The sequence below is a fragment of the Zosterops lateralis genome (genome assembly GCF_965231275.1).
Source record: "Zosterops lateralis genome assembly, chromosome: 15".
Taxonomy (NCBI): domain Eukaryota; kingdom Metazoa; phylum Chordata; class Aves; order Passeriformes; family Zosteropidae; genus Zosterops; species Zosterops lateralis.
In genome coordinates, this window is record NC_139775.1 from 14846048 (window position 1) to 14872137 (window position 26090).

The 26090-nt window shown below is 61.0% G+C and overlaps 3 protein-coding genes across 5 annotated transcripts; all 3 read left to right on the forward strand.

The window, feature by feature from the left end:
- The first annotated feature begins 29 nt into the window (after positions 1-29).
- RHOT2 (ras homolog family member T2) lies at positions 30-12985 on the forward strand. 2 transcript variants are annotated; one of them, XM_083872343.1, is made up of 19 exons: positions 30-101; positions 388-441; positions 1323-1404; positions 1495-1538; positions 2618-2671; positions 3000-3052; positions 3707-3815; positions 4244-4345; positions 4949-5047; positions 5458-5566; positions 5819-5939; positions 6950-7034; positions 8054-8199; positions 8280-8380; positions 8456-8586; positions 8970-9050; positions 9232-9354; positions 9506-9708; positions 11277-12985. In XM_083872343.1, exons 2-19 carry the CDS (start codon positions 409-411, stop codon positions 11392-11394), a joined length of 1794 nt encoding a protein of 597 aa, XP_083728469.1. In that variant the 5' UTR covers positions 30-101; positions 388-408; the 3' UTR covers positions 11395-12985. The 2 variants fall into 2 exon arrangements, with proteins under 2 accessions (XP_083728469.1, XP_083728468.1); XM_083872342.1 differs by having other exon boundaries at positions 36-101; positions 383-441.
- Positions 12986-16026: 3041 nt separating this feature from the next.
- Positions 16027-20955, forward strand: RHBDL1 (rhomboid like 1; the record flags this gene model as incomplete). 2 transcript variants are annotated; one of them, XM_083872344.1, is made up of 8 exons in its annotated part: positions 16027-16065; positions 17915-18073; positions 18309-18533; positions 19080-19228; positions 19322-19434; positions 19658-19758; positions 20543-20603; positions 20684-20955. In XM_083872344.1, the coding sequence occupies 8 exons, from the start codon at positions 16027-16029 to the stop codon at positions 20953-20955; spliced, it is 1119 nt and encodes a 372-aa protein (XP_083728470.1). The 2 variants fall into 2 exon arrangements, with proteins under 2 accessions (XP_083728470.1, XP_083728471.1); XM_083872345.1 differs by lacking the exon at positions 18309-18533.
- A 1441-nt stretch (positions 20956-22396) lies between these two features.
- Positions 22397-26088, forward strand: STUB1 (STIP1 homology and U-box containing protein 1). Its single transcript, XM_083872416.1, has 7 exons — positions 22397-22679; positions 23453-23651; positions 23756-23921; positions 24053-24143; positions 24602-24658; positions 24775-24891; positions 25216-26088. The coding sequence occupies exons 1-7, from the start codon at positions 22494-22496 to the stop codon at positions 25339-25341; spliced, it is 942 nt and encodes a 313-aa protein (XP_083728542.1). The 5' UTR covers positions 22397-22493; the 3' UTR covers positions 25342-26088.
- The last annotated feature ends 2 nt before the right edge of the window (positions 26089-26090 follow it).

The window sequence follows — 26090 nt, forward strand, 5'->3', positions numbered from 1 at the left end:
GCCGCTCTGCGCCGCCTCTCGCTGGTGAGGCCGGAAGTGCGGGCGGGGAGGCGGCGGTGCCGCCATGAAGCGGGACGTGCGGATCCTCCTGCTCGGGGAGGGTGAGGGGCGCGGGGCCGGGGGAGGCTCCTCCAGCTCGGGAATGGGGAGGGAGGCACGGGGAGCCTGGAGGAGATGATTCTCCTGCGGGAGAGGGGTGAAAGCGGGCGGGGTCCTCCAGGTGCCCCCCCACCCCCCAATCAGTGGTAGGACCGGCCCGCCTGTGGCCTGGGGGTGTCACTGTCACCAGCCGGTCCGTGGGGTCACCGCTCCCACCCGCCGCTGGCCCCCTCAAGCGCTGCCGTACCGGTGCCAATGTCAACGTCCTCCCTTCATTTCCTAGCCCAGGTGGGGAAGACGTCCCTGATCATGGCTCTGGTGGGAGAGGAGTTTCCTGAAGAGGTGAGTGGGGAGGGGATGAGCACAGCCCCACCCCGGGCCCCGAGCTGGGTGGGACAGCTCTGTCCGCAGTGTCCCCATGGAGATGGGGGTGTCTGGGGGTTGTTCACAGCCCCCGGGACTGTGACAGTGACAGCCACGGGGCTGGTTCAGCTGAGATCACACGGAGCTCGAGCTGAGGTGTTTTCCACAGTTTATGCTCTGATTCCGACTTGGGAGCCGATCCTGACTTGCAGCTCTCTCTGCTCTGAGGAGGGTGTTGGTCCCTCCCAGGGCCACAGTTGTTGTTTTTGGGGGCCTCAGCACAGCAGGGCTGGCACCACCACAGAGCCCTTGGGAAGGCCAGGCCCCATTCCCTGCCCTCTGCACCCTCTGGAGATGGGTTTGGTCCTCTGAGCCAGGCCAGCTGTGAGCAGCTGTGTCCCTTGAGAGCCTGCTGTCCCAGCACAGTTTGGGTAGGGAAATGGGATCAGTCTGTCCAGCCACCTTTTCCCTCTTCCTCAGATCTTTTTTCCTGCTGCCCACGAGCAGCTGGTGCCTTCCATGATGTTGTGCTGGGCAGCATCAGATCAGGGGCTCGAGGGGACCAGCCCTGCAGCCCTTCCCTGCTCCCAGCCCAGACAATCAGCTCAGCACTGCTCCCACAGGAGCACAGGGAGTGCCCAGGCTTTATCTTGAGTGGGATCAAGAGCTTCAAGTGAGGGAGGCAGGTGGAAACTCCACCTCGAGGGCACTGCCTGTGCGAGGGGTGGAGTGTAGGGAGCTGCAGCCCGGGGGACCAAGAGCTCATCCTGCCCTGGCAGTGGCCACGTTGGGGTCTGAAGTCCCTTGTCACCTTGTCCTGCTGGCTGCTTGTGGCTGGACGGGCTGTGCTGGCTTTGCAGGTGCCCCCCAGGGCGGAGGAGATCACCATCCCAGCCGACGTCACCCCTGAGAAGGTCCCCACGCACATAGTGGACTACTCAGGTAGGGCCCTGTTCTGCCTGGCTTCTCTGAGGGCATTGGGAAGGGGTGCCCCTGCCTGGGCAGGTGCTGATGGCTTCATTCCCCTTCCAGAGTCAGAGCAGACAGAGGAGGAGCTGCAGGAGGAGATCGCCAAGGTGAGCAGGGCTGGGCACAGGAGGCTGCTGTCCCCAAGGGACATATGGCTGCTCCCCTCCCCTCCCTTTTAGCCACCCAGAGAGGCACAGGCACAGTTGGTTATCCACGGATTAATGCTCCTGGTTTGTTTAGAGGCTTGTTTAATCCTGCTCTGTCTTGTAAGCTGTTGTGTGTGGCTTGTCCAGGCCCTCCAGGGAGCCTCCAGAAGGCGGGGGCGGCTCGCTGCCCACGGGAGGCAGAGGAGGATGCAGAGCAGATGTTGTGCTCTCAGCCTCAGGATGTTCCCCATGGGCTCACAAGAGGGAAAAGCAGTTGGCTGGGTTTGGGCAAGACCCCCTGCTCCCTGCATTAGATCCCTGTGGCTGCCTGATGAAGCGGTGGCACAGAAGAGTTAATTTGGGAGCTGGAGCCCCCGTGAGCACTGGGCAGGGAGGGGTGAGGGAGCCCTCGGAGCAGCCATGGAGGAATAATTAAGTTGTCTGCCTGGGGTGCACCCAGCTGCTCTTTGCCCTGGGATTAACCTTGACTCTGCAGACATGTGGACCTTTTAATTATGGATAATGAAATCATATCTCTCACGTGAACAAAGCTATTTAATCTCCCAACCCCGGTGGGCTAACGGCCGAGCAGGTGAGCACGGGGGTCCTGCTCCCTCTGCCCAGACAGCAGGAGTACACAGAAGCTTTAAATGGCTCCAGGAAATCCTGCCTAAACCCTTGTGTGTCCTCGGATTAGCATTAAACTCTCTCCTGAAAGGACCAGTGATCCCTCCTGTCTGCTTCCGATAAAGCCTCAGTGTCTGCACGGGGTCAGCAGGGGAGGAGGGCCGGGACACTGGGCTGATGTGGGAGAGGGATCTGGGCCAGCAGGCATGGCAGCAGCTCCTGAGGCAGAGGAACTTCTCCCAGCAGCTCCTGAGGCAGAGGAGCTGCTCCCAGCGGGTCATGGGCTCACACTGAGGGCAGCCCAGCCGGGGGCTGTGTACGTGTCCGCGCTCACGTTTCCCTGGCAGCTCAGCCAGCATTCCCTGCTGCCACCAGTGTGCCTTCACCACCCTCTCCTGCTGCTTCTCTTGCAGGCCAACGTGGTCTGTGTGGTGTATGATGTCACCAAGGAGGCCACCATTGACAAGGTAATGGGTTCCCAGCACTGGGGTTTCCGTGCTGCCCTGTGGTGTGGGCACGTACCGATGGCCCCCAGCTCTGTGGGGTTGTGGGTTGGAGACTCCCGCAAGCAGAAGCTGAGCCCTGCCCAAGGTTGCTCCCTCACAACAGGACAACAGGCTTGTTGCAGCCTGGTGCTGGCATCCAGCATCCCTGGGTTTGCTCTGCCTGCTGGTGTGAGGGAATTCCAGGGAGCAGATGGCTGCAGGGCCCTGTTCCTGCCTGCCTGCCTGCCTTGGAGCTGCCTCTCCCTCCCCAGGCTGTGCTGACAGCCCTTTCCCTCTCCTCACCTTCCAGATTCGCACAAAGTGGATCCCCATGGTGAACGGGGGACTTGACAAGGGATCCAGGTACTGTGTGGGGTGTGATCTGTAGGTGCAGAATTGGGGGATTCTGGGGGCTCTGGGGTACCCACCCACCCTCACATCCTTCTGGGGGTACTGAGAGCAAACCAGCTTTGGGGTTTGATCCAGGCCAGGTTGAATGGGGTCCCCTGGTCCAAAGGGGGTGTCCCTGCCCCATGGCAGGAGTGGGATGAGATGAACTTTAAGGTCCCTCCCTACCAAAACCATTCCAGGAGTGTGGTTTGTCCCAGACCACTTAGAGCAGAAGCACATGGAGACTTTTCTCCACCAGAGATCCAGTTGAGGCAGGGGGTCACTGAGGAGGGATCCTTCTCCCCCTTTGATCAGACAGGGAGAGGAGGCTGCCAGGGGGATTTGGGAGCACAGAAGCTTCAGTCTGTGTGTGGATCTCTTGGGCAGAAGGCTGCTGTGCTGGATTAAAGGCTCCTGAACATATTGTTGCTGGGTGAAAGCATAAGCAGGGTCAGGCAGTCTGTTTCTCCAGATGGATGCTCCTGGCTGTGGGAGGCAGGAAAGCTGCTCTGGACCTTGCAGAGGAGAGTTGGGGCTTCCCTGACCTGCCCATGGGAGCACCAGTGGCTGGGACAGTGCTGGGACCGAGAGAGAGGTGGCCTCACTTGTGCTCTGTGTCTTTCCTAGAATCCCCATTATTTTAGTGGGAAACAAGTCCGACCTGCAGGTGGGCAGCTCCATGGAGGTCATCCTGCCCATCATGAACCAGTTCTCAGAGATTGAGACCTGTGTGGAGGTGAGGGAGCTGGAGGGGATGTGCAGAGCCTCCCTGGGGGTTGGAATGCTGGTCTGGTGGGAGTCAGGGAGCCTGTGTGCCTCTGGAGAGCTGCCCTGATATTGCTCTGCACAAATCCCTGTGTCTGGGGGTTGGGAGCCTGTCCTTGTGGCTTTCTGTCCTTTCCCCCTTGCAAGGAGCAGCTTTCTGTGTCTGCCCTCTGTGGCTCTCTAGTTGGAGCCCCATACAGGCCCTGTTGGTTCTGGGGCTGTGGAATGGGCACAGCAAAGCCAGAGCAAAACCCAGGAGATTGTCCCTTTTGATTTTTCCTCCTGGTGGACAAATGCTGCTCTGGGCTTTGAGGCACAGCTAGTCTGGATCGGGGAGATTGTATCATCCTCCTCCTCCTGCCCTTTTCATCAGGGCTGTCTCTTCCTCTGAATCCCCAGTGCTCTGCCAAGAACCTCAAGAACATCTCTGAGCTCTTCTACTACGCCCAGAAAGCTGTGCTGCATCCCACTGCCCCGCTCTACGACCCAGAGGAGAAACAGGTGAGCTCCTGGAAGAGTTTCCTTCCCATCACACTGCTCTGGGCTGGAGTTTTTGGCATGGAATTGGAGGGTTTGGGCTGGCACAGACAGGCCAAGGGAAAAGTGCCCATCTCTTGTGCTCAGTACAGCCAGCTGGGCAGACAGACACCTGCAAGGACGTGGGTGTGTTGGAGCCTGAAGTCCTCATGCTCCAGGCTGTGTGTTGGTTGTGGAGGGAAGGGTCTGGAAGGAAAATTCCCCATGGATTGTCTTCTCTGACTTTAGATTGGATATTAGGAAAAATTTCTTCATGGTAAAGGTGGTCAGGCACTGGCACAGGTGGAGTGGTGGAGTCACCACTCCTGAAGGATTTGAAAGCTTTGTGGATGTGGCACTTCGGGACAAGGGCTAAGGGTGGCCTTGGCAGTGCTGGGGGAGCAGCTGGACTCAAATTTTGGAACGGTTTTCCAACCTTAGTGATTCCCACCTCCAGTGGTACAGTGATAGTGGCCTACAAGTGCAGGAAGGGATCCCAGTGTGTGTGGGGCTGCAGGAGGAAGGGCCAGGCTGTGCCTGGTGCCTGTGATTGTCACCAGCAATTGTCATTGTGGTTGGTCCTTGCAGCTCAAACCCGCCTGTGCTCGAGCTCTGACCCGGATCTTCAACCTCTCGGACCAAGACAACAACCAGATCCTCAGTGATGATGAGCTCAACTACTTCCAGGTAGGGTGACTGCAGAGCTGAGGAGTTCCCCAGTGCCTGGGATTCCCTTTCCAGCAGGGAAGCTGCCCCTCTCCTGACACAGCCATCCCATTCCTGTTTGGTGTATCTGTGGCATAGCTAAAGCACTGCAGGGTGCATCTCTGAGTAAGTGGGGTTCCATCTTCCTAAGCCTGGGCTGAATTTGCTCTGCCATGGGAAGACCAGGAGGCTGTGGAGATGCTGAGAGTCCCAAATTACTGGGATGCTGAAGAACAGGGGTTTGGTCAAGGCCTAAGGCAGAAATCCATGGGCCGGGTGGATTTTCCTTCCTTGAAACCCCATTCCTTGCCAGGGGAGAGGGAACCTGGGGAGACAGGGTTGTGCTCTCTGAATGCTTTGCTGACAATGGCCTTCATTCTCTTGGGAGGCAGAAATCTTGTTTTGGGAACCCCCTGGCTCCCCAGGCGCTGGAGGATGTGAAGATGGTTGTGTGGAAGAACACGACGGATGGGGTGCAGGACAATGGCCTCACCTTGAACGGTAACAGCCCGAGGGCTCCCTCCCTGCTCCTTCCTAGGGGATGGGGGGACCCACCTCCCTCAGCCCATCCCAGGGGCCTGTCCTTGGCCTGACCCTCCTGGCTCTCACTCCAAGCCTCATTAGTCCCTGTGGTTAAAACAATTCTGCTGTGGCTGCTAGATCTCTGTCCCAGCAGTCTGTTTTCACAGGGCATGGCTGAGCAGTGGATCCCTGAGCCTGAACTGACTGATCTCTCCCTGATCTCTCCTGCAGGCTTCCTCTTCCTCAACACCCTCTTCATCCAGAGGGGCCGGCACGAGACCACCTGGACCATCCTGCGCCGCTTCGGCTACGACGACGAGCTGGAGCTGACAGATGATTATCTGCACCCACAGTGCGTGTCCAGGGCTGGGCAGGGGGTCACATTCCCGTGGGGGATGGCTCAGCATCCCCAGCACTTTGGCTGGATCCTTCCTGCACCCCAGGAGCTGCTGTGGGCCCTTAGGTCAGGGTGAGGTTTGCAGTCCTCGCCTTCCCCTCGGGCAGCAGCTGACATGTGGGGTTGGGAACAAATACAGCTGATTCAGGCAGACAGGAAGGTGGGGAATGAAATCCCAGACTTGCCTTGACATCAGCAAGGGGGTTCTTGGAGGCTGCTCTGTCCCTGGCTGAGCGAGGCAGAGCGGCTCTGTCGGGAGCAGTGAGCTGTCAGCACAGCCCTCGCGGCTGATTGTGCAGCTGCTGTCTCCTCTCTGCTCCCTGCCACTCCTGAGATGGGGAGCTGGCAGGAATGGAAGGCTTTGGCTTGGGAGATGTCTCCTCCTCTTCCCAGAGAGCAGGCTGCAGGGAGGTGACAGGGACATGCTGGTGGATGGCACCCTAAGGCACTGCTGTGCCCTGCTGAAGCCTTGGGCATGAGGCAGAGCGAGGGCACAGCAGCATCTCCTGCACTGCTTAAGGATGTGCCAAGGAAAGGCCACTGTGCATCCTCAGGGATTCTCCCCAAAATAATGGGCCTGTGTCAGGGAATAGCCAGGCCTGGAGACAACAGCTGACCTTGAGCAGGGGGGAATGGGGAGCTGTGTCCTCTGGGTGAGATGTGCTCACACACTGCCCTTTGTTCAGGGCTTGAGGAGGCTCATTTGGGTGTCTGCACTGGAGAATAAGATACAAAAGATACAAGGGAAGGTTAGGTTGGGTAGCAGAAAAAAATTCTTGACTGAAAGGGTGTTCAGGCACTGGCAGAGCTGCAGTGGTGGAGTCTCCATCCCTGGAGGGATTTAAACCCGTGTAGATGTGGCACTTGGGGACATGGGTCAGTGGTGGCCTTGATAGTGTTGGAACAGTTGAACTCGATCACAGAGGGGTTTTCCAACCTAAATCATTCCATAATTTTCCTGACAGGTTCCGTGTTCCTCCTGGCTGCTCCACAGAGCTCAACCACCTGGGATACCAGTTCCTGCAGAGGCTCTTTGAGAAGCATGACAAGGTGGGCAGCAGTGCAGGGTCTGCAGGGGAGGGAATGCTCTGCTGGGCCTGCACACCTGGGCACAGGTGCTCCCCTGACCAGGGAGCCCACAGAGCACTGGGGAAGGGCTTTCCTCTGCCACAGCATTCCCTTTTTGGAGGCTTTGGGAGCAGGAAGTGGTCACAGCGAGCTGTAGGTAGGCTGATGGCCCGTCAGGGATGTGGGGTTGTGGTCACCACTCTTGACCAAAGGGCAGTTTGGATTTTGAGGGACTGGGTCTGAGTTGGCATCAAGCTGGCATGGCCCTTGTAGTGCCTGGCTGCAGTGGGCAGGGAAATGGGCAGGGAAGCAGGCACAGCTGCTGGCCATCAGCCATGGACCAAACATCAGCATCTGCCAGCCTGGTGGAGGGCTGCCAGGCTGGAGAGAGGGAGAGAAAGCAACACATTTGTGCCAAACTCGGGCTCTTGGAGAGTGGGAGAAGGGGATGTATTGGATCTGCATGCACCTGCTCGGACTGGCTATTTAGATGTTGATGTGCATCTGGGGTATGGCAGCTCTGTGACAATGAGGAGTGCCTCAGGACTGGCAGCAGGGAGTGGGCACACATCCCTGTGTGTCCATGTCAGCTCTGTGGCCATGGGGAATGGCAAAACTGGATGGATGCATATCCCTGGGTGCCCAGCTCCCCTTCAGGCACAGCAGCCTGAGTGCTGAGTTGGCCTGTGGAAGGCCAGGCTGGACTGATGCAGGCTTCTGGGGGACAGCTGGCTCCAGGAATGCCAGGAACAGCAGCTCAGGGCTGTGGGGTGGGCGTGGACAGGTCCTGCCTGGTTGCAGCTGCAATCCCAAAGCATGTTTGCTGTTGTGCAGTGCTGGCAGTCCCTGAGGCACAGGCTCTGTGAGCTCTCCCAGCCCCGGCCTCGCTGTGGTCGATCAATTCCTGCCATTGACAGCATCCCTGTGACATTCCACAGCAAGGAAGTGGCTGCTCTGGCCTCTCTGGGCTGGTCCCCTGGTGACTCCCTGTGTTTTGGCAGGACCAGGACGGAGCCCTGTCACACACAGAGCTGCAGACCTTCTTCAGCGTGTTCCCCTGCGTGCCCTGGGGCCCCGAGCTCTACAACACGGTATGCACCACTGATAAAGGCCTGCTTTCCCTGCATGGATTCCTCTGCCAGTGGACGTAAGCTCAGTCCCTCTCCCTGGCCCTTGGTCACATCCCTCAGCCCTTGCTGACCCTCCTGGCGTGCTCTGTCTCTCCAGGCTCGTGGCTTACCTGGACGTACGGCACTGCCTGGAGTACCTGGGCTACTTGGGCTACCCCATCCTCTCGGAGCAGGACTCCCAGACCCAAGCCCTCACAGGTACAGCCACGCCCTCCCCTTCTCTCACAGCTCAGCTCCCTGCTGGCTCTCACCACCCTCTCATCACCCTCCCAGTGACCCGGGAGAAGAGGATTGACCTGGAGAAAGGGCAGACCCAAAGGAATGTCTTCCTGTGCAAGGTGCTGGGAGCGCGGGGCGCAGGCAAGTCCGCCTTCCTGCAGGCCTTCCTCGGCAGGAGCCTGGCGGTGAGTGGCTGCTCCCTGCCTGGCCACGCTCCCAGGGCACAGCAGGAGGCACAGCTGGGGCTCCTGGAGGGCTCTGTCCCATGGTGGCACCTCCCTGCTTCTGTCCAGGCCCTCCTTGCCCGTGCTTCACATCCCCTCCGTGCTGGTGGCTTTGGTGTCCTTAATCCTGGCTAAGGCAGTGAGCTGCTCCCTCTGCTGTGCCTTTCCCCAGTCTGACCACAGTGATGCTGGCTTTCCCTGCCTGTTAGGAACAGCCCCACATCTCATGGCAGGGCCTGGCTGCCCTTCAGGTGGCTGTCAGGCCGGGGGGGCTTGGGGCAGTGTGAAACACCCAGCACTGTTTGTGTCTCCTCTGCCTGAGATGGTGTTTTCCTTGGTGACAGGCCCAGAGGGAGCACCCAGGACAGCCATCCCTCTACACCATCAACACAGTGCAGGTCAATGGCCAGGAGAAATACCTTATTGTAAGTCTGGGAGAGCAGGGAATTGTGTCGTGTCTGGCTCTTAGCAGGGCTGGGCTGTGTCCCCATGTCCTGGCACGTTGGGCTGGGCTGTGGCTGTGCTGGCACAGTCCATGTGCTGGTGTGGGGCACAGCTGAGCCCCTGGGACACTGCTGTGACACAGCCCTGTCCCCTGTGTCCCAGCTGTACGAGGTCAGCACTGACACCACGTTCGCGCAGCCGTCGGACGCAGCCTGCGACGTCGCCTGCTTCATCTACACCCTGAGCGACCCCAAATCCTTCAGCTACTGTGCCAGCATCTACAAGGTACCTGCAGGGACCCTTTTGGGGTCCTGGGCAATCGCAGGGGTCCTGTTTGACTTCATCAGGGGTATGAGGGCCATCAGCCTTTGTGGCAGCCCTGTCTCTCCCAGGGGTTGGTCCATAACCCCTCACTGGGGTTTCTCTGTCTCTGCAGCAACACTACCTGGACAGCCAGATCCCCTGTGTCTTCGTGGCCTCCAAGACAGACCTGCCAGAAGCCAGCCAGCAGCCAGGAATCTTCCCAGCTGAGTTCTGCTACAAGCACTGCCTCCCTCCACCCTTCCCCTTCTCCTGCCACAGCCAGGGACCACCCAGCACTGCTGTCTTCACCAAACTGGCCACTGCTGCCACCTTCCCGTTAGTATCTTCCCCATGGAGGGGCTCTGCTGGGAGCACAGCCTGGGGAGGGGGCTGTGTCCCAGCCCTGCCTCTGCCATATTGCTTTTGCTTTGGTTTCTCTGCTGCTTTGGGTGTCATCGAGTGGTTTTGGTGTCATCTGGGGCATGCAGTGACAGGGCAAGGGGGGATGGCCTTAAGCTGAAGGAGGACAGGATTAGATGGGAGATTGGGCAGGAATTGTTCCCTGGGAGGGTGGGCAGGCCCTGGCACAGGGTGCCCAGAGCAGCTGTGGCTGCCCCTGGATCCCTGGAAGTGTCCAAGGCCAGGCTGGATGGGGCTTGGAGCAGCCTGGGATAGTGGAAAGTGTCCCTACCCATGGCAGAGGGGGTGGAATGAGATGAGCTTTAAGGTTCTTTTCCAATCAAACCATTCCAGGCTTCTGTGATTCTGTGATCTGCTTATACAAATAATTGAAACAGAAAAGCCACTTCTTCCTCTAATTGCGGAGGGGGGAGGTTCTCTCCTGCCTTTGTGTATGTCTCTGGCAGATTTAGCAGATAGATCCTGCCACAGGAGTGTTTATTTTTGAAGCCTAAGATAAAAAATGCTGAAGAGGAGTAGCCAGCTTAGTTTGCCAAGGCCCACGGGGGGGGTGGCAGCTATTTTCTCCCGATGAGATGGATCAGGCTGGAAAAGAGGTCAGTGAAGCGAGACCTCTGTCACACAGCCTCCCTTGGGGATGAACTGCACCCCAGAGGGGCTGGGGACAGGGAGGACAGCATCAGGCTGGTCACAGGAGGTGAGGGGGGCAGTGGGAAGGGAGGAGGATCCCTGTGAGTGGAATTTCTCTGCTCCAGGGCTGGGAAGGGCGAGCACAGCTCCAGGGGCTGAGCCCTGGCGGGGAGAACGTGTGGGAGCGTTGGAAAGCAGGATGGGATTACTAGTGAGTAGTTTTCCCTCCAGCTTCTTTTCAATAAACAACTTTATTTTTAGAGAGCTGACGCTTTTTTTTTTTTTTTTCTCTTCTCTCTGCAGTATTAAAATTTAAATATTCTTAATATATCTTAGGGTATGTGGTATAAATAAATAACAGCGTAATGGAGGGCCAGGGATTGGCTGTGCTCCCCCGATGTAGTGAGGAATGAATTATGGATGGAGGGAGAGAGAGGAGAGGAGCACGTTAGTGCAGGACAGCACATGTGTGGGAAGGGAATGTGTACCAGGCCCTGTCCCCCACTGCCCTTTGGTCCCTGTCACCACTGTCCCCGTGGTGGCATCTCAGCTCTCCATCTACTGGGAGTTGGAAAGGCAGCTTGACCTAGAAAGGCAGATACCTGTCTAATTATTTAGGTGTTGGAGAGCTGTTTCCAGGGCAGGGGAGGGGGGACAGCCACATCCACCCCACAGCCCTCCCTTGGCTTGATGGTGATGCCGGGTGACGAGTGCTCCGCTTGCAGAGACGGGGAATCTCTCAAATTCTCACTGGGCTGTTCCCCCCAGTGCTGAGCTCACTCCCCAGCCTCGCTGTGAGGGGTGGGAGCACCGGGACAGCAACAGTCACCAGCTTTTCCTGTGTTTCCCTGCAGGCACCTGAACGCCGTGGAGCTGGGAGCGGCCTCCTTCTGGCTGCGGGTGGCGCTGGGGGCGGCGGTGACGGCGCTCGTGGGCTTCACCCTCTACCGGCTGCTGGCCAAGAACAAATGAGAGCCACTCTCCACCCCGTCCCCCCCTGACACCAGCTCCCCATCCCCAGCGAGGGGCTCCACCTCAAGCTGGCCCCTGGTAGGAAATCCTCCTTTTTCCCCCAGCCTGGATTTGCAGGACCAGTGAAGCCAGACCTCGCAGCACCAGCAGGATCCATCCCCTGGCACAGGGCAGGCAGCTTTTGCCAGGAGGGCTCTGCCTCACCAGCAGCTGGAGGATCACCCTCATCTTTTATTCTGTTCAGTTTTTTTTTTTTTTTTTAACGCTTGTTTTTAAGCTCAAACACGAGTGTTTCAGTGTCTGTTGGACTGGGCACATCCCCTCCCCAGAGGGCTGTGCTGGTGCCCTGAATTCTGGAGGGCGCAACGCTCCCGGAGCCTCTGGGAGCTCCAGCAGCAGCTGAGCTGTCAAATGAGCTCATGGCTGCAGCTCCCTGGGGCACATCCCCATCTCCTGTCCCGGTTTCCCTCAGCCAGAGCTGGGAAAGGCAGCAGGGGAGGGAGGGCCAGGCACTGACACCCCCAGCCCCAGTGGTTGGGGTCAGGCCTGGCCCCTCTTGCTGGGACACAGTGGCTGCTGTCCTGGGCTGAGGAGGGACAGTGGCAACCAGGGTTTGTCTTGAGCTCCTTTCTGTTGTTCCTACACAAAGATCTTGTGGGTCCTGCAGTCTGCCAGGCCCTAGGTCCATCCACCCTGCTTTCCACCCCTGGCCACCAGTTTTCATGGCCACCAGTATTTGCAGGGCTCTGGGAGCCCTGGTAAGGACTGGGAGGGCATTAGATGCCCACTGTGTGCTCAGTCTTTCCCTGCCAGTGCCATCACTGAGCTGGTGCCACACTGTGCCCCAGGCCCTGTGTCCTGCTGTCCCCTCTGTGGGGCCCTGTCTGGAGAGTGAGGCTCTGAGCATTGATTGCATCTCCTGGCACCACTGGAAGCTCCTTCCTGCCTTGTCCTCTGCCCACACCTGAGCTGGTTTTAGCTGCCAGGACTGAGCTCAGTACCCTTTGGGGCCAAAGCCCCACAGTGTCCCTGTCTGTAGGTCCCAAAGAGCAAGGCCAGCACCCATCCCTGGGTTCCTGTCCTCCCAGGGGGTTCCTGTCCTCGCAGGGGGAGCCTGGACCAGCCCCTGGCTGTGCCACCAGCCTGGCCTTCCCCAGCACGCTCAGGGTCAGTCTCTTTGCAGGCAGCTGTGGGAGCAGCTCCTCGGTAGCACCCAGAGCTGCTTTTTCTTCTGTGTTTTGTCTATTTAAATGTTATATCGTGGCCTGGAGCCAGCAAGGGGGTGGAGAAATCTCTGGGCAGCCCCAGGGTCTCTCCCAGGGACAGCCCCAGGGTGGTGTCCCCATCCTGCTGTCCCCAGCACTGGCCAGCCGGGGATTCCTGCTCTGCTGGAGCTGCTCTGCCAGTCGGGCACCCACTCACTGCTGGCCCCTGGTCCCTGGTGGCACTGCCAGGGCCGCCTCCTTCGTGTTCCATGTCCCCTCTCCGTGCCCACCGTGCGTGGCTCTGCCAGCCAGGCCCGTGCCTGGTGTCTCCCTGCTCCACATCAGCTGGAGCTGTCATGTTTTAGGTTTGTTCTCTACAGCAAAATAAATTTTTACACACCTCGGGCTCGCACACCGTGTCCTGTGTCCGCTGGGGAGCAGGACCCTGGTCCCTGCCCGGGCTGCAGGGGGAGCAGGGCCACCCTGGCCTGGCCTGCCTCGTTTGATGGTGATTACAGGGATTTAGGGCAGGAGCAGAGCCTGGTGTGGTGGGACGACTCCTTGGTGCTCAGGGACATGAATCTTTGTGCAACAAGTGCCAGCCAGAGCGGAGAGACAGGGAAGGAGGTGATGGATCCCCTGGTTCTCTGCCCAGGATCCATGGAAAGCTGCCCTGGGAACTGTGGATGGATCTCTGTGCCCATCCCCGTGTGGGGTTTGGGGCTCCCCACTTCCCTGCAGACACCTTCCCCTGCACCTGCAGCTCCCAGGGCTGTGCCACCTCCCCTCCCAGCTCCTGTTTTCCCATGGCAGCTTCTCCCTCAGCTATTTCTGTCTCTGCAGCCTCAGCCACGGGCGCCGGGCACGGGGAATGTGGGCGCAGCCGGAGAAAAGGATTTTCCAGAGTCTCTGCACTGACACCAAATGGGGTCCCACATGTGAGGGGATCCCTCTGGGCTGTGGGGTGGGAGAGGAGACCCTTCCCACAGGGCCAGCCAGGGGACAGGGGTGCTGGGGGACACAGCTGGTGCTGCCGTGCCGGGCAGAGGAGGCGACTGAGGCGGACGGGACACGCGGTGCTCCCTGGTGACTCCAAACCAGGCTGGATCCCACGGGAGCTCCACGTGCCCTGGTGTGTATTAATAGCTCTGCTCTGCGGGGCTGGGGCTGCTGGGCTGGGGGACACACGGGGATGGGGCAGGGGACAGCCAGGGCAGGTCAATGGGACCCCAGCCATGGCCACACACAGTCCCCAGGGAAGGAGCCTGGTGGGAATGGGAAGCCAGAAACTCCCTGGGCACCCACAGTGGGGCTGAGCTGTGGCTCTGGGGAGTGAGGATGGTACCAGGGGTGGGTCATGGGGATCCAGGGGAGCCTGGCCTGGCCTGGGTGACACTGGACACGTCACATAAAGGTGCCAGTTCCAGGGACCCAGTGCCAGGCTGTCCCATGAGGTCCCCAAACTGTGCTGGCCTGTGGGGCAGGGTCAGGATGGAGGGAATGTTTGTGGTCACCTGTGCCAGGTTCAGCAGGTCCTGGCATGCTGATGTCCATTTTGGGATGCTGTGATGTCCATTTTGGGATGCTGGTGTCCATTTTGGGATGCAGGTAGTGTATGAGGATCCAGATTCCTCTAGTAGGGTGCAGCTGCAAAACCACGTACCAGGATGTGGGAACTGGAATACATATACCTGGATTGGAAATGGAATACAAGTTCCCATTCAGAATGCAGACCCTGTACTGGGACACAGGGATCACACCGGGATCCAGATCCCATTCCAGGATGGATATTCCATGCAGATACTCACACCAGGATGCACAGAACTGTTCTGGGAGCAGGTATCATGCCAGGATGTGGGTACCATACTGGGATGTGGGTACCATACTGGGATGTGGGTGCCCATACTGGGATACAGACACCAAACTGGGAGCAGGTATCAAAGCCAGGATGTAATTACTGTACTGGGATGTGGGTGCCAGTAGTGGGATGCCCAAAGCTGGGCTGGAATGCAGCTTCCCACACTGGGATGCAGATTCCTGTACTGGTGTGCTGGGTTCTATACTGGGATGCTGTTTTCTGTACTGGGATGCAGATACCTGTACCAGGATGCAGGTTCCCATACTGGGATGCAGATTCCTGTACTGGGATGCTGAGTTCTCTACTGGGATGCTGGGTTCTGTACTGGGATGCAGATACCTGTATGGGGATGATGTTCCCATACCGGGACGCAGGTTCCTGTACTGGCATGCTGTTTTCTGTACTGGGATGCCTGCAGCCACACTGGGATGCAGATACCTGAACTGGGATGATGTTCCCATACTGGGATGCCGATAACCCGTACGGGGATGCAGGTTCCCATACCAGGATGCAGATTCCTGTACTGGCATGCTGGGTTCTCTACTGGAATGCTGTTTTCTGTACTGGGATGCCTGTAGCCACACTGGGATGCAGATACCTGTACTGGCATGCTGAGTTCCCTACTGCGGTGCTGTTTTCTGTACTGGGATGCAGATGCCTATCCTGGAATGATGTTCCCCATACCGGGATGATGTTCCCATACTGGGATGCAGATCCCTGTACCGGGATGCAGGTTCCCATACCGGGATGCAGATACCTGTCCCAGGATTCTGGTTCCCATAGTGGGATGCAGCTTCCCATACCAGGATACAGATCCCTGTATTGGCATGCTGGGTTCTCTACTAGGATGCTGTTTTCTGTACTGGGATGCCTGAGGCCATACCGGGATGCAGGTTCCCATACTGGGATGCAGGTTCCTGTACTGGCATGCTGTTTTCTGTACTGGGATGCAGATCCCTGTACTGGCATGCTGAGTTCCCTACTGGGGTGCTGTTTTCTGTACTGGGATGCAGATACCTGTACCGGGATGATGTTCCCCTACTGGAATGATGTTCCCCATACCGGGATGCCAGTAACCTGTACCGGGATGATGTTCCCATACCGGGATGATGTTCCCATACCGGGATGCAGTTCCCCTACCGGGATGCAGTTCCCATACCGGGATGCCGGCACCACCCCACGCCGGGAGCACCGGCCGCCGGCTCCCTGCCCATGCCCGTGCCGTGTCCCGGCGCTGCGGGCGGGGCGGGGCGGGTCCCGGTTCCCCGCTCAGCGGCCGGGGGGGGTGCGGGGAGAGGAGGGGAGGGGGGGGCGCTGCGCCGCGCTCTGCGGCGGGGGCGGCTCCGCTCGGCTCCGCTCCCGCCCCCGCCGCCGCCGTCTCCCCGCTGCCATCGGCGGCTCCCGGCGCCGCCGCTCGCCGCTCGCCGCTCCCGGGCCCGCCGCAACGCGGGGCTGGCGGGGAGAGCCGCCCCCGCCGCCGCCCCCGCCCCCGCCGCCCGCGCCGCTCCCCTGCCCGGCTCGCCGGCCCCGGGCGCGGGGGAGCGGCGGAGCCCTCCGCCCGCCGGGTGCATGGACAGGAGCTCCCTGCTGCAGCTCATCCAGGAGCAGGTGAGCCCGCCCGGGGGGTACCGGCCGTCCTTACCGCGCTGGGGATGCTCGCACACACCGGGAGCGTCCCCATCGCCTCCCCAGGGGATCCGCATCCTCCCGGAGCCGCCGAGAACGCGCCGCTCGTGTCACTTGTGGCCTCTCCCTCCTCCAGCGCCGGGTGGGATCCTGCCCGGTGCGACCTCAAGGACGGGGGTGCTGGGAGCTGCCCGAGGGGTCCGGATGGAGCCCCGGGGGTGCCCCGGGTCAGGCGGGGGGCTGCCCCCACCCCCGTGACCTGATTGCGGGATGAGGCCGGGGAGCATCAGCGCGGAGTGGGGCTCTGCCCCGGCGGGATGGGCCCTCCAGGGGTTCCCCCGGCCCCCACCAGCCTCCCCTGAGCTCCATCGCCTCGTCCCTCCATCCCCGCCCAGCCCTGGCCCAGCTGGCGGCTCTGCCCTGGGCAAGGGGGAGGAATTTCTGGAGGGTCGGGAAAATTAACTGTTCCCCACTCGCCCCACGCTGTTTGTGTGACCTTGGCTGAGTCCCCCAGGCTGTCCCCAGTGTCACCCCACCCTGGGGCACAGGGGCTCCATGTGGACCTGAGATGAGCAGCATCTTCCCCGGGAATGAGCCGAGCTGGGAGGGCTGGGGGTGGGGATTGGGCCCTCCCGGGGGTTCGGATGGTGCCGGTGAGGTTGGGGTGTGGGGAGATGCCCCCCAAAAGCAGAGAGGGGCTCCCTGGCTGCTGACAGGGCTCTTGGGGCTGGTGGCTCAGCGTGTGCCAGCGTGGGGACAGCGTGTGCACAAACACGTGGAGCCCGTGGGGTGAGGGGTGTGGGGCAGGGGACAAGGGACACCAGGGTGCTCCTGTCCCCCATGGCTGGGGCTGCTCCCGTGGGCTGAGAGGCTGCAAATGCTGCCTGTACCCTGCACCCTGCACCCCTCATCCCACCCTGCACCCTGCACCCTGCACCCCTCATCCCACCCTGCACCCTCCATCCCACCCTGCACCCCTCATCCCACCCTGCACCCCCATCCCACCCTGCACCCCCATCCCACCCTGCACCCTGCACCCCCATCCCACCCTGCACCCCTCATCCCACCCTGCACCCCCATCCCACCCTGCACCCCTCATCCCACCCTGCACCCTCCATCCCACCCTGCACCCCTCATCCCACCCTGTATCCCTCATCCCACCCTGCACCCCTCATCCCATCCTGCACCCCACTCCGGGCAGCCAAAGCCCCTCGGGAAAGAGGCTGTGGCTGTTTCCTGCCGGGGGAACAGGGAGGGACAGGGTGCCCACGCGGATGGAGACACGATCCCATGTCCCAAACACTCCCTTTCCTGCCCATCCCACGAGGATGAGGCTCCTCTCCCGCATTTCCCTCCCCGCAGGAACAAGGAGCAATCCCCACACTACTCCAGGATGATTGCAGGGGCTGTGCTCTGGCCGTGGGTGCCCCTTCCCCATTTTGGGCCATCCTGGGCTCCCCTGTCCCCATGAGGGGTCCCATGTCTAGTCCCCCGTGGCTCTGGGTGTCCCCTGTCCCCAGGGTTGGCTCAGGGTGGATCCCGGCGGCAAGGGCGGCGGGAGGAGGAGAGGAGGAGAAGAGGAGGAGGAGGAGGCTGGTGCCAGGGCTGCGCGTGTGTTTAGCTTGGTGGCTTCCTGGCTGGCAGGCTGCTGGCGGCGAGAAATAACTGAGTAGGAGAGTGTTTGTTGGCTGTGCCGCGGGGAGACGGGGACACCGGCACAGCACAGGGCACCAGCCAGGGGGGCTGAGGCCTGGGGTGTCCCTTGAGGCACCAGGAGGTGTCCCCAGCCCAGCAGGGAGCCCTGATGATGCTCCATGCCGTGTCCCCACAGCTCGACCCCGAAAACACCGGCTTCATCGGGGTGGAGACGTTCGCCAGCCTGGTGCACAGCCATGAGCTGCCCCTGGACCCCGCCAAGCTCGACATGTTGGTGGCCCTGGCACAGGGCAACGACGAGGGGCAGGTCTGCTATCAGGAGCTGGTAGACCTGGTCAGTGCCGGGCGGCCGCAGGGACGGGGTGGGTGCCAGCCCGGGGTGGGCACCGGGCACCTCCCTGTGCCCCTGGGGAGGGGGGCACACACCTGCAGTCCCCAGGGACTCACCTGGGGTGGGATGGGGGCTCGTCCGGGCTGTGGCATGGAGGGGTGGCCGGGCATGGGGTGGCCTCAGACCGCTCGTCCCGAGCTGTCCCCGCGGCCCCCGTGGGCACGGCCTCTCTCCGCAGATCAGCAGCAAACGCTCCAGCAGCTTCAAACGCGCCATCGCCAACGGGCAGCGGGCGCTGCCCCGCGACGTCCTGCTGGACGAGACCGGCCTGGGCATCTACAAACGCTTCGTCCGCTACGTGGCCTATGAGATCCTGCCCTGCGAGATGGACCGGCGCTGGTATTTCTACCAGCACCGCACCTGCCCGCCCCCCGTCTTCATGGCAGCCGTCACCCTCACCCAGGTATGGCAAGGATGGTCCCTGGAGATCTCAGCAGGGATCAGACCTGGGTGGGGTGGGTGGGCCTGGTTGTGAGCTCCTGGTGAACACAGCGGGGCTCAGAGGTGATATGAAGGGATGTGTGACCCTGGATGTGACATATTTGTGCCCACATGGGTGACTCAGACTGGGTGACCCCAGTAGTGATGTTCTGGTGCCCACAGAGGGGCTCAGATATGGTGTGAAGGGTTAGGTGATGTCCTGGTGCCCACAGAGGGGTCAGATATGGGGCGAAGGGTTGGGTGCCCCCCTTGTGATGTCCTGGTGTCCATGGTGGGGCTGAGACCCAGGACAGACGGGATGGGTGACCCCAGTGATGATGTCCTGCTGCCCTTAGGGGGGACTAACATCTGGGGTGAAGGGATGGAGGACCCTGTTTGTGATGTCCTTGTGCCCACATGTGGGACTCATACCCAGTGGGGATGGGTGCCCACAGCTGTGACACCCTGGCACCCTTGTGGGGCTCAGATGTGGGGCTCAGAGGGGTGACAGCCACAGGTTTTGTCACAGATCATCGTGTTCCTGTGCTACGGAGCCCGGCTGAACAAGTGGGTGCTGCAGACCTACCACCCCGAGTACATGAAGAGTCCCCTGGTCTATCACCCCGGGCACCGCGCACGCGCCTGGCGCTTCCTCACCTACATGTTCATGCACGTGGGGTAGGTCCTGCTGGGGTGGGGGACATTGGGGACAACCTGGGGGCTGTGCAGGCTGAGACCACCCCCCTGCCTGTCCCCTCCTGTCCCCTGCAGGCTGGAGCAGTTGGGGTTCAACGCCCTCCTGCAGCTGATGATCGGGGTGCCCCTGGAGATGGTGCACGGCATCCTGCGCATCAGCTTCCTCTACCTGGCCGGGGTCCTGGCAGGTGGGTGCTCCCCTGGCTGTCCCCACCCTTCCATCTGTCCCTGTCACCAGCCCAGGGAGGGCACGAGGAGGTGATGGGCTTTGCTGGGTTCTGCCACCCTACAGTGCCACCATCACTTGGCTGAGGGCTGGGGGGCAATGCAGGCTGTAATTAATTAATGCAGACAGTAATTAATTAATGTTATGGGGTGAGACCTCATGGTGAGCCCTGTCTGTGCCCCCAGGCTCCCTCACCGTCTCCATCACGGACATGAGGGCCCCCCTGGTTGGGGGCTCGGGGGGGGTCTACGCCCTCTGCTCTGCTCACCTCGCCAACGTCGTCATGGTCAGCCAGGGGACAAGGGGACACGGAGGGGAGGACGGGGGGTGGGTGGCTTTGTAGGGTGCTCAGCACTGTGGGGGATGCCATGGGGTGACAACAGGGGCGGGAGCTGTCTGCACGTTGGGCAAAGTGGTGGGACATCAGTGGGGGATGCCAGGGGGTGGGTGGCACTGTGGGGTGGGCAGTGTGTGACATTGGTGGGGAGATGCTGTGGGATGGCACTTGTGGGGTGGGCAGGATGCTGTGGGGTGGCATTAGGGGTGGCACCATCACAGGGGGACCACCTCGGGTGGCATCGTGGGGTGGGTGTGGCTGGGGAGGTGCAGGAACTTGAGGGAGCTCTGTGGGGCACTCCAGGGACTCTGGAAGCAACCCCTGCCTTGGTGCTGGAGCATCGCTGGTGCCAGCCCATCATCCCTCCATCCATCCATCCATCCATCCATCCATCATCCATCCATCCATCCATCCATCCATCATCCATCCATCATCCATCCATCCATCCATCATCCATCCATCCATCATCCATCCATCCATCCATCCATCCATCCATCCATCCATCCATCCATCCATCCATCCATCCCTCCATCCTTTCCCTCCATCCCTCCATCCATCCATCCATCCATCCATCCATCCATCCATCCATCCATCCATCCATCCATCCATCCATCCCTCCATCCTTTCCCTCCATCCATCCATCCATCCATCATCCATCCATCTATCATCCATCCATCCATCCATCCCTCCATCCATCCATCCATCCATCCCTCCATCCCTCTCCTCCCCACAGAACTGGGCCGGGATGCGCTGTCCCTACAAGCTGCTGCGGATGGTGCTGGCTCTGGTGTGCAGTGAGTACCGGCCCCCCCAGCCCCTCTCTCGGGCCGTGCGGGTCCCCATGGTGGGCTCAGCACCTCCCTCTGTCCCGCAGTGAGCTCCGAGGTCGGTCGCGCCGTATGGCTCCGCTTTTCCCCACCTCTGCCGGCCTCTGGTCCCCAGCCCAGCTTCATGGCTCACCTGGCCGGAGCCATCGTGGGCATCAGCATGGGGCTGACCATCCTGCGCAGCTACGAGGAGAGCCTGCAGGACCAGTGCGGCTGGTGGGTGCTGCTGCTGTCCTACGGCACCTTCCTGCTCTTCGCCGTCTTCTGGAACATCTTCGCCTACGACCTGCTGGGGGCACAGATCCCCCCCCCGCCGTAGCCCCCCCTGACCCTGCGGTTGGTTTGTTTTCCAAGCCCTCCAAGGTGGAGGGGCTGGGGGGGGTCCCCGGCGTGACATGGGGACAGGCCACCCTCCCCTCCCTGGCCGCCTGCCCTCTTGGTGCTACAGAACGCGCCGCCCCCCGAATGTCCCCTACCGACCCCCCCCAAACCCCGCTATAGCCCCCTCCCCTTCAGCCCTGCCCCGGCACCGCCAACTCCCCCGGGGTGCCCACAGGGCTCGGAATGTGCCCAATGAGGGGGACCCCCCTCCACTGGCTCCTGGACCCCCCTTTTTCCAGGGTGGGTGGGGGTCTCTTCGTTGCCCCCCCAGGACCTGCACTTTCACACCAAGGACTGGTGCCAAAAGAGGAGCGATTTATTTTTCTATGCCAAAATAAATATAAATAAAAGAAAAGAGGAATAATAATAATAATAATAAAATAAATAAATAAAAAGAAGGATGTGGTGAGAGCCCGGCAGGAATCAGCTGAGACCGGCACAACTCATTTTGGCGGTGCCCTCGGTGGCACAGCCCCCCCTCCCCGCGCCCCCCGCTTTGCTGCCAGCCCCCCACCCTGGGACAGGGCCTGGCCTCGGCATGGGGGCGCAGGGGGGGTCCCCGCTCTGATCCCCCCCTCCCCAGACCTTTTTGGAGTATAAATAAATATTTTGCACACTGTGGGGGCTCGTGTCTCTATGGGGGGAGGGGGTCATGGTGGGAGGCAGTGCGGGTGCCGGGGCTGGCTGGCCCGGGGCGGGCACAGCCGGGGTCGGGATTTACTGGAGCAGAAAACTCCGGGATAAGTGAAGCGGCGCCCGGCTGAGCCCCGCGGGGCTGGCAGCAAAGCGGGGGGCGCAGGGGTGAGGGGGGGTGGGCACTGAGACCACCCCCTGCCCCAGCCGGCCCCGGGAAGCCCAACCTCCCCCTAATCACAGCCCCAACCCTCTATTGAAACCCACCCCAGCCCCTTCACACCCCCATCAGCTCCACATCCTGTCCTCCCTGGACTCTCACACCCAAAAACCCCTTCACACCCCTATTCCCTCCATCCACCTTCCGCACCTTTATGTACGCCCTCCTCGCCTCAAACCCCAACCCCATTAACACTAACCCCAATTAGCCCCACCCCAATTAGCCCCACCCCAATTCTCCATCCATCATCCCCCATTCAACCCCATAAACACACCCAAGCCACGCCCACACTCCAGATCACGCCCACTTGGCGCTGACCACGCCCCCAACATAATCCATCCTTAGCCACGCCCCCAACATACAGGCCACGCCCCCCAAAATCACCGCCTTTTATTTATTAGCCCCGCCCCTCTCGGCAGTCCATCCCTCCCTTGAGGCCACGCCCCCTCCCAACAGGCCACGCCCCCACATCAGTCCCCGCCCCTCAGATCAGGTCCCGCCCCTCACACAGGCCCCGCCCCGGAAGCGGCGCTGTCGCAGTGCGCGGCCGGAGCGGCGGAGCCGGAGCCGCGGGGCCGCCCGAGCAGCGGAGCCGCGGCCCCAGGGCCGGCCCGGGCCGCGCCATGAAGGGCAAGGAGGAGCGAGAGGGCGGCGCGGCGGGGCCCGGCTCGGCGGGGCCGGGCGCGGGGGGCGCGGGCGGAGGCAGCCCCGAGAAGAGCCACAGCGCGCAGGAGCACAAGGAGCAGGGGAACCGGCTCTTCGGCGGCCGCAAGTACCCCGAGGCCGCCGCCTGCTACGGCCGCGCCATCGTGAGTCCTGGCGGCGCCCCCGGCCCTTGGGAGGGGACACACCAACCTCCTCCTGGGCCTGGACACCCTCCCGGACATGGCCTGGCCAGCTCTGGGATGGGATCTCCAGGGATGGGACACCCCTGCCACACAGCTGGCCCTGACTCCTGCAGGATGGGCCTTCCCCAGCCTGGACAGCCCTGGAGCCCTGGGTATCACCTCCTTGGGCTGGGCACTGCTCTTCCTCGGGGCCTGGCCAAGATACCCCTTAGATGGGACCCTTTTAATCTGGACACTGTTCCCTCACTGGGCCTGGCTCCTCCTGGGTGGGGCTGGACACAGCTCTGGGCCTGATTCCCCCCCTCCTGGGCCTGGACTACCAACCCCAGGCCTGGCCCTGTCCCCTCTCTGGGCTTGGACACCCTCAGCCCATCCTCTCCCCCACCCACCTCCAAGCTGGGCTGCCCTCTACCCTTCCCCTACACTGCTCCCACCCTGAGTGTGTTTCCCCATAACCGTGCACTGTCCCCAGGCTGTGCTGGGCAGGGCAGACCCACCCTGGGACAGTCAGGGTGCCACGGGGGGACAGTCCCCTCTGGGGGCAGGGACACCAGCTGCCCTATGGGGACTGTCCCCAATCCATGGCAGCACCTCCCCACAGGGGTGCACGCCCCGGCTGGCACTGCTGGCTCTCCCTGCCCAGGGTGACAGCGACTCACCCTGCTGTCACCCGGCTGCCAGCACGTCCTGGCGCCATCACCACTGCCACCACCAACATGGGGCTGTCCCCGCAGAACCGGAACCCCTTGGTGGCCGTGTACTACACCAACAGAGCCCTGTGCTACCTGAAGATGCAGCAGCACGACAAGGCCCTGGCCGACTGCAAGCGGGCGCTGGAGCTGGACGGGCAGTCGGTGAAGGCTCACTTCTTCCTGGGCCAGTGCCAGATGGAGATGGAAAACTACGACGAGGCCATCGCCAACCTGCAGAGAGGTGAGCGGGCATGATGCTGCCACCACTGTGCCCTGCTCATGGCTGCTAGGAAAGGACCAAGGATTTTGTTACCACTGGGTCTGAGTGGTCTTTTGTCTCCTCAGCCTATAACCTGGCCAAGGAGCAGCGGCTGAATTTTGGGGACGACATCCCCAGCGCGCTGCGCATCGCCAAGAAGAAACGCTGGAACAGCATCGAGGAGAAGCGGATCAACCAGGAGAACGAGCTGCACTCCCACCTCACCAAGCTGATCGTGGCCGAGAAGGAGAGGTAACGGGGGCACCTGGAAAGGGGGTTTTTTTCAGTGTCACAGCTCTGTGTGAGGTGCCTCTGCAGAGCCCTGCAGCAGGGGAGGGAGAGGCAGTGTTCCCCCGTCCTCCTGATGTCCCACTCTGTCCTAGGGAGCTGGCAGAGTGCCGAAAGACTCAGCAGGAGGAAAACATGGACGAGAGCCGGAGCCGTGTTCAGCTGGCCAGCATCGAGGCCAAACACGTGAGTGCTGGGGCTGGGGGCTTCCTCATCCCCATCCTCATCCCCATCCTCATGCTCTGCTGCAGGGCTGCAGCTGTGCAGGTGGAAGCTGGGAGACCTTGGGACACAGCATGGTAGCCTTCATTCTATAGCTTGAGCCCCATGGCAGCTTCCCCTGCTCTGGCACCTCTTGTCCCAGCCTGGCAGCAGTGCCTGTGCCTGCTGTGCCTGTTGTTCCCTGAGGGAACACAAGTAGCTCTTGGCCACATGTGGGTCTGGGTGCTGGGGATTAATCCCAGGTAAAAATAGGCCCACAAAGGAAGGTTATTTTTAAGCTCGATCCTGCCAGGTTCAGCCAGGCAGAGAGGCCACTGAGGACCTGCCACAGCACCCATGGGTGGGAGGCTTTGGGACGCTCCCTAGGGGCCTGTAGTCTCTGCACACCAGGAACCCCTTGTCCTCAGGGGCTTCTCTTTCAGGACAAATACCTGGCAGATATGGACGAGCTCTTCTCCCAAGTGGATGAGAAGAGGAAGGTGAGTGTGGCCCAGCCTGTGCTCCTGTAAACCTGCTGTGTACCCTGCTCCCCCCTCTGAGCCAGTACCACCTCCCAGCCCACTTCCCTGACCCAGCTGCGCTTCTCTCGAGCCAGAAGAGAGACATCCCTGACTACCTGTGTGGGAAGATCAGTTTTGAGCTGATGAGAGAGCCCTGCATCACGCCCAGCGGGATCACCTACGACAGGAAGGACATTGAGGAGCATCTCCAGGTACTGCCAGGCCAGGGCCAGGGGGCTTTCCCAGCACCTTGCCTGGGTGGGAAATCATCTTTTTGCTTAACTCAGGGCTCCAGAGGCTCCTTGGGCTTGGTCCCAGTTACCTGCCCAGGCAGGTGCTGCCAGGCCCTGCCCAAAGCGGAGGCGGCTCTTGGCAGGGGTCTTGCACCCTGACCTGCCCTCATCCTGCTGGGAGGCACCTCCGAGGGGCTGTCCCTATTCCATGGGGGAAATGCCACCCTGACTGGTGGCGCTGGCCTCGAGGCTGAGCCCTGGGCACGTGGAGTAACCGGTTCCCCCACTCCTCCTCCCCTGCAGCGCGTGGGTCATTTCGACCCGGTGACGCGGAGTCCCCTGACCCAGGACCAGCTGATCCCCAACCTGGCCATGAAGGAGGTGATAGACGCCTTCATCTCGGAGAACGGCTGGGTGGAGGATTACTGAGGGGCTGGGGGCAGCGCCCTGGCAGCACGGCCGGCTCTCCCCGGGCTGGCACCACGCCTTACTCGCTCTCTGGCTGTTCCCTCCCCGCCTTGGGGCTGGCACTGGGCGAGGGCACGTCCCCATGGCCCCTTCCCGAGGAGCTGGGTGGGCACTGCAGCTCCCTGGCTCCCTTCTCTGGCTCCAAGACCTGCCCAGGGGGTTGGAATGGCTCCTGGGCAGTGGCCTCACTGTCATGTCCATCACTCCCTCAGCCAGGGCAGCCACGGTCCCCAAAGAGCACGGCCTGCTCCAGGGGTTGCCACAGGGAGCTGGCCAGGATGAGCACCTGGAGCCCCATCCTTCCCTGTGTTTAGAGTTGTTTCCTCCTCCTTCCACCTCCTGCCTGGCCAGGGTTGGGTCTTCTTCCCAGTAAACAGCCACTTGCCGGGATCTGACACACCCTCTGGGTTTTCCTGGGAAACAACTGCCCCAGGGGCTGGAAGGGGCTGGTTCCCACCTCCCCTTTCCCACTGGGACCGTGGTTCCCTTAGAACAACCACCTGGATTCAAGTTCTTGTTCCTTTTAATGAAATCTCTTAAAAAACCCCACAAGAAATAACCAACAGATTTGCATCCAACTGAGATTCCAGCGTTTTGGTCGGCCAATGACCTGCCTGGCTTTTGGAAGTTTGCCAACGTCCATTAAAAAAGATATATATATATATATATATATAAAGAATAAAAAAAATCAGCAATAAACATGGAAAAGG

Bases quoted from the DNA above. Each gene is read 5' to 3' on its own strand.
- STUB1 (XM_083872416.1), top strand. From the start codon at position 22,494: ATGAAGGGCAAGGAGGAGCGAGAGGGCGGCGCGGCGGGGCCCGGCTCG. The intron at 23,652-23,755 runs GTGAGCGGGCAT...TTGTCTCCTCAG, and splicing joins CATCGCCAACCTGCAGAGAG to CCTATAACCTGGCCAAGGAG. The intron at 23,922-24,052 runs GTAACGGGGGCA...ACTCTGTCCTAG, and splicing joins ATCGTGGCCGAGAAGGAGAG to GGAGCTGGCAGAGTGCCGAA.
- RHOT2 (XM_083872342.1), top strand. From the start codon at position 65: ATGAAGCGGGACGTGCGGATCCTCCTGCTCGGGGAGG. The intron at 5,048-5,457 runs GTAGGGTGACTG...CTTGGGAGGCAG, and splicing joins ATGAGCTCAACTACTTCCAG to AAATCTTGTTTTGGGAACCC. The intron at 7,035-8,053 runs GTGGGCAGCAGT...GTGTTTTGGCAG, and splicing joins TCTTTGAGAAGCATGACAAG to GACCAGGACGGAGCCCTGTC.